The sequence below is a fragment of the Venustampulla echinocandica genome, assembly GCF_003357145.1.
Source record: "Venustampulla echinocandica strain BP 5553 chromosome Unknown scaffold_1, whole genome shotgun sequence".
In the NCBI taxonomy this organism is placed as follows: domain Eukaryota; kingdom Fungi; phylum Ascomycota; class Leotiomycetes; order Helotiales; family Pleuroascaceae; genus Venustampulla; species Venustampulla echinocandica.
Window position 1 is genome coordinate 2,252,680 of NW_022474206.1, and position 6,023 is coordinate 2,258,702.

Genomic DNA, 6,023 nt, shown 5'->3' on the forward strand with positions numbered 1-6,023 from the left:
TACTCCAGGTCCTCCATTGCCACCAGGAGCTCCGCTTCCTCCAGGTACTCCAGGTCCTCCAGGTCCTCCAGTGCTACCAGGAGCTCCGCTTTCTCCAGGTACTCCAGGTCCTCCAGTGCCACCAGGAGTGGTGGTTGGCTCACCTTTCGTAGTCGTGCCCGCCGTACTACCGGGCTCCGTTTTGGCGGGCGGTCCGGTTGGTGTTTCGGATCTTGTGCGAGTTCTTGTCAATGTATTGCTCTTGCTGTTAGTACTCGTGAGGGTTCTCGTCATTGTACTATTTCCGCTCTGGGTTGGGAGAGTAGTGGTTTTGTTGCTGTGCGTTGCCGTGGAAATGGTTGGGAGAATAGTGGTTTTGTTGCTGTGCGTTGCTGTGGAAATGGTTGGATTGTGGGTGGCGGTTGAATGCGTGGTGGTATTCGCGGCGGTGGTCGTTGTAATTGGGACAGATTTGGAGCTCGAGCTCGGGCACGGCGTGGTAGAGGTCGAGCTTGGGGGCGGAGTAGTAGAGGTCGAGCTCGGGCACGGCGTGGTAGAGGTCGAGCTCGGGCACGGCGTGGTAGAGGTCGAGGGTGGTGCCGTCTTGGTGGAAGGGCTTGGACTTGGATGCCTAGATGCAATTAGTGGGGTGTTGTAGGAAAGGGAGTGGAAAAAAATCACTTCTTGGAGCAGACAGCGTCGCCAGAGCTTGGGTTTGTCTCAGAGCAGACAGCGCCCTCATCTTTGCAGTTACTGGCCATACCAGTGCAATCATCATTGCACCGGACTATGACATACTCGTCGACGCAGAACGCGGCCTGGTGGCCTTTTGGGGTATTTGCGGGACAAGTATATACGCCGGTGGTCGAGTTACTGTGGACATGTTAGCATCACATTGATATGCCTTTGATTTCCTGTTGGCGGGGAGAAGGGGTGGACGGACAAGACGGCCTGAGCGTTGACGACTGCAGCCGATGCTGCAATCACAGCGGTGATATACTTCATATCTTGATCAGGTTGGATGAAGCCTTGGGAGATGCGTAATAGTCAATGGAAAGGGTGAGAGCCCGATGACAACGAGAGAGGGACAATATGTAGTTATAATAGGAGAACGACCGTGGGACAGGGTGGACAAGGCAAGAATGAAAGAGGTTCCGCTCCCAAATGGTGGCCTTTGAGTTTCAAATTGGAGTGGTGGTATCACTCATAGGCCAAAGAGCTATTATATGAAAGAGGTGATAGGTGAAGGATAAGGAAAGACGGAGCTTTGCCGGCTCTATATTTATATACTTGCGTGTCCGCTTCTGGGGGCCATCTTGCAGCTACTTACTGTGTGGTAACCAAGGTACTAAGGCCGGAGGAGTCTCGTCATATCCTGCTTTCGTTCGTCCTTCGTTGATGTATGCCGTTAACGTTGGACTTGAAATGAATTTCCGAAGTCGCAAGAGCATGATTGGCCATAGAGAGCAAGAAAATTTTCCGAAAGCAAAAGGTATGAATCGCGAGAAAGCACCGCAAGCGGAGTCGTAGCGAGAGAGAGGAAGATGTAACATGAAGGACGACACAGGTATAGGTAGACTCAAAACTAGCTGAGTGGATTAAAAAATCCGAGGCTACCAAAGGCAACCACGGGAATAGCTTATGTTCGAGAATGTGGGAGAAGTGGCATAGTGTGTCTCGTAGGGCAACCTGCGGCTGATCTATCACCAGTGCATTACTGATGGATATGGCTATATCTGGACGCAGCACCAATCTTCTAGTGACGTACTGATCCGAGTCATACTTTGTCCTGACGCTTTACGTTTGCGGCCTCAACTCAAGAGATAACGTTGCCACCGTCACCGACCCTCCCAAGGTACTAGTAGCCTTCCATTCCCGTTTTCGTTCCATTCCAAACTCCTATGCCCCGTTTCGGTCCGTTCTCGGTTCCGCATCCCCGTCACAGGAATGTAAAATGTCAAATCGCCGTCCGTTCCGCAGTCCACATTCCGCACGATATCTCCTGTTACCCTACGTAGGGCAATATGGCCAGGATCGGTGCTTAGGACTGGAGAACTGGGTAACGGGAGTGGACAGGTACGGACGAGTTGTTCTTATGTGGATTATGGTGACAGGCGACAGGGAGCGAGACTAAGGGAGTGGCGAGTAGAGAGAAATAAGGAGCAAGATTAAGAGGTCTCGAGCACCCATCCCTATCGAGGAACCAGGTCGAACCAGAGCAAAAGCAATGACGATAGTTTGCGATAGCGCTTGCTCATTATCCATTCCGTCACTCTTCTCCCTGCTCGCACAGGAGTGCTGGTAGATCGAAGAGGACCGTGGCTGTATTAGGGAGCTCTCTTGCATCGGCCTGTATTTACACAGTGTACTAGCAAAGTATAACAGAGTTAATGCATGATGCACATGGATTTTACAGTGCATACTATAGGCAAGGTTGTAAAACGTTCCTGGGAAAGCCTGCCATCCTAAAATCTGCTCGCTGGAATGCCGCCGCAAGAAAGCACGTAACAGATGAAAACAGCTAATATTTATAAGTTTGAAATCCCAAAGACAGGTGCAAAGGACGCCAAATGCTGTGTAAAGACATTAAAAAGTATAGATTTGGCCAATGATTTACTCGAGCAATCCCAAGCCTTATGTTATTGGCCGACAGGTTGCCGATGCTCGCCCTTGTTCACTTCTTCCATAACATTGCTTCTCGTACAACAACGAAAGTAGAAATCATGCTAGTTCGTTTCGCTTTCGCCTGGTCTAGCATTCGCAAGCCCTTGTTGCCGGAGGGAGCGGACGAGAGCGAAGTGCTGGATTTAACGTACCCTTGTGGGTATATTGGAGTGTTATCAATATCAGGGGCTGGGTTGGCCTATTTAAGAAAGTGCGGCACTATCTGCGCTCAAATGTAAGAAACATATGCTCTACGGAGGATATAGGCATCAGAGGAGCCACCTACATGGTCAAACTATTATTAGCGAAGTGGTTGCAAAGAATCGTCGAGTAAGTTTGCTTTCTGTGGGGCTCTTTTCTGGTAGGACGACTTTGCTGCCTCGGAAGCGGAGGTAAACAGTTGTGATGGCCATTGGTATTATCCCTCCTAGGCACAACCATCCGAATCTGGCTTTGGAACGCTATCTCGAAAATTTCCGGGCTCTTTGTGATTTCCTTGTTCTTCTAGTGCCACTTTCTCATATTGTATACTGTCTAATACTTTCGCATTGCTTCCGAACTTCTGAACTTCGCCACTGTCTCAGGATCCATTCCCCTTCTTAGGTTGTATATATTCCCAACAAGTTTAAAGAGTAATTTTTGAGGCAAGGCATCACCTTTGAGATTTATGAAATTGATTATAAAGACGTGAATGAGGCGAGCATCGCGGTCTTTCGCCATCCGTCGTGCGTCAACTGTGTGCTCCATTGGTTGTATTAGGGGGGCCTTTTCAAAACGTGATACGGAGGTTTTGTTGTAGATGATTTTGGGACTAACATGGCTTAGGTTGACGGCGCCGATAGGTTGCGAGTGATTTAGACAGCGTTGGAAGCATTTCTGATTTGCGGAGAAGAACGCGGTGGTACGTCTCTACAGGACTTTCGTCGTCGGGAGGGGTGAGCATGCTGGTGGTGCGCACAAGCTGGCGACGTTTTGAATATGGTGGATGAGGCTCCATGGATGTGCTTCCTCTGAGAGGGGCCTGGCTTGGACTCCTAGGCCCAGTCAATTTGGGGCTGCAAACACGCGCCTTTCACATGGATAGATCATTAGTGGCTAGATCGTAGTCAAAAGAGAGAAGCATCGTGCACATATTCCTTCTTTGACATAGCTTGCGAGAAAACATGACCTGTACCTGAAGCTGACTTGTTTACGGTAGTGGGCAACGGATCTAGGCTGCTCCTCGAACGTTTCCAGCGATTGCCTCGGGCTTCCGGTCGAGATAGCGGGATTTCTCACGCATGTACCCGAGCCCAGATGCCATGGAAGCTGGGGATCCTTCTCAGAATTCGGTAAATTTCTGCTTTTAGCACTGTGGTGTCCTGCATCATGTCCCTTCAAATGAGGCTTGAAAATCCCCACAAACCTAAGATACGAATATTTGTCATCTTCGTACTAATTAGGTTTTCTTTGGCGTCAATTGCTCTAGGTATCAATTAGAAACCCAAACAGATGTGACATTTATATCGAATTATTTACCTTCTGTTCAGAGCATGAGATACCTAGGGAATCGCTTCATAAATGTTACCATAGACGCTCCGCAAACATGTCTTTGCTGGGTGTCGCGCAATCAATTCCCAACTCGTCACAACGATGATGTTCGATAAACTTGGTCTCTGGCATGGCACATTTATTAATCGGTATTCATAGATTGCGATGAAAGGAACGAAGTGAGGGATATTCTGCGAGTTGCGGCTAGGATTCAATACGGCTCGTGCTCTTGGCTTTCCCGCTGGCTGCGCTTGGGTAGGCCCAGTGGTGGATAGCATACGGATACCAACGCCTGAGACACGGCAACAGGATGGTGAACGCCCAGTCCAATCGGAGATCCTCTAATTTGTACGGCGTACCTCGTAACGTTGGAATTAATAGCGCGGGCGCTGCGAAAACAGAGCCAGCGTGGCTGGAGAAATGGGTCGCCAAAAGCCGGTCTTCATTTCGTGCGGAGCAGGCCATATCCCGTATCGTGTCCCGAATAGCTGTATTCTGCTACGGCCTATCTCCTACGGGAACGACAGTTAGCTGGACTATATGCTTGGATATGTCTCAACAGGTCGAGTTCGATAGATCGCTCAGCCCCGGGTATCGCTCTGCCCATCAGAGACCACGCAAGGAATTCGAGATGGACGGAAAGAAGCTGTCAGATGGCAGACGTCCATGATTGTCAGATTGTTGAAGGCCATGGCATTCTAGACTTAGGATCCGCGATATCTAAATATGTGTCGGCTGCTTCGTGCTTCGTTGCTCGTGGTTTGTACGTAGTACTCCGTATAGTGATCGAGTCGCAGTTCGTACTCCGTAGTGCGTAGCCATACGAGTACTCTGTGATCTCACCGAAGGTGGCGTAGCAAAAGCAATGCTCAGTGGGCTTTTCACATCATGTCTCGAGATGCACACAGGGGCGAGTTGCTATCGCCAGCACTGGGGATTTTCCTTCTTGGGACGGGGAGACCGAGAGTGCGGTGCACGGCACTGATACTGGTGAATGAGTGGTTTTGATGGTACTAAGTTATAATCGATGGCTTCAGCAACGTTGCCCATAGAATAAAGGAGTGTATCTTTTCTCCAGCGATAGTGGAGACTCCATACGCTATTTTATTATGTGCGAGAAGAAATGTCTACTAGCAGGATGCTTGATGCGCACCTCTTTCCGCTGGGGATATACTGGCAAACACATATAGGGACGTGTAAGTTATGGCACTACGTACCTGTGGAGGTCCTCAATCTCTTGGACCACGATCCGATTGTTGCAGGTGGCGTTGTGATGGTTTTGGTGGTAAGATAGCTCGTCGATTTTCCTACAAGAAGCAACTGATGTTATCTTGCTATCCGTCATAGTAGCAAAAGCTGCCCTCTTGTACTCACGCTGACAACATCGCGAGCTGGACCTGGAAGATACGGTGACTCTCAGCCTTTCGCTCCCCGATATCCTTGTGGATCTGGTCGCGCGCATTCATCCAAGCCGCCGCCGTCTTCACTCGCGAAATCCGGTCGTAACGACTCTCGCCCGTCACCGCAGCAGCACCTGCTCGCAGGCCGTGGTCCATCTGGCGCATGCGGATCAGAGACTGGCTGTAGAGGCCTTGGAAATACTTGAAGTCGCCATTTCCGTACTTCCGCTCAGGCTGGCGGATCTGTGAAGCGAGGTACGCGTTGTTGAGCATGTCGGTTTCAGTCTCAAGGAAGTCAATCTGCTCAAGCGCGAGGGAGATCTCCGCTTGCGTATCGATGGCGTTGCGGAGGCTAATGGCGCGCGCGTAGAAGCCGGCAATCACGGCCCCGACGAAGGTCAGAATGCCCGTAATGTTGGCGGCGATTGAGAGCGGACTGTCTTGCTGCTG

At 50.2% G+C, this 6,023-nt stretch overlaps 2 protein-coding genes across 2 annotated transcripts in view; both read right to left on the bottom strand.

Annotated features, from left to right (window-relative positions):
- The window catches only part of BP5553_03267 (uncharacterized protein), a gene marked incomplete at both ends in the record, with an annotated part of 1,758 nt that extends 328 nt beyond the window's left edge, over positions 1 to 1,430 (bottom strand). The window contains 4 exons of the mRNA XM_032011890.1: positions 24 to 610; positions 661 to 852; positions 923 to 1,007; positions 1,310 to 1,430. Coding sequence (XP_031871583.1) covers positions 24 to 610; positions 661 to 852; positions 923 to 1,007; positions 1,310 to 1,430 — 985 coding nt within the window. The remainder of the gene's footprint in view (positions 1 to 23; positions 611 to 660; positions 853 to 922; positions 1,008 to 1,309) is intronic.
- Positions 1,431 to 5,543: 4,113 nt separating this feature from the next.
- Positions 5,544 to 5,846, bottom strand: BP5553_03268 (uncharacterized protein; the record flags this gene model as incomplete). The annotated part of the gene is made up of 1 exon (XM_032011891.1): positions 5,544 to 5,846. One exon carries the CDS (start codon positions 5,844 to 5,846, stop codon positions 5,544 to 5,546), a length of 303 nt encoding a protein of 100 aa, XP_031871584.1.
- Between the last annotated feature and the right edge of the window lie 177 nt (positions 5,847 to 6,023).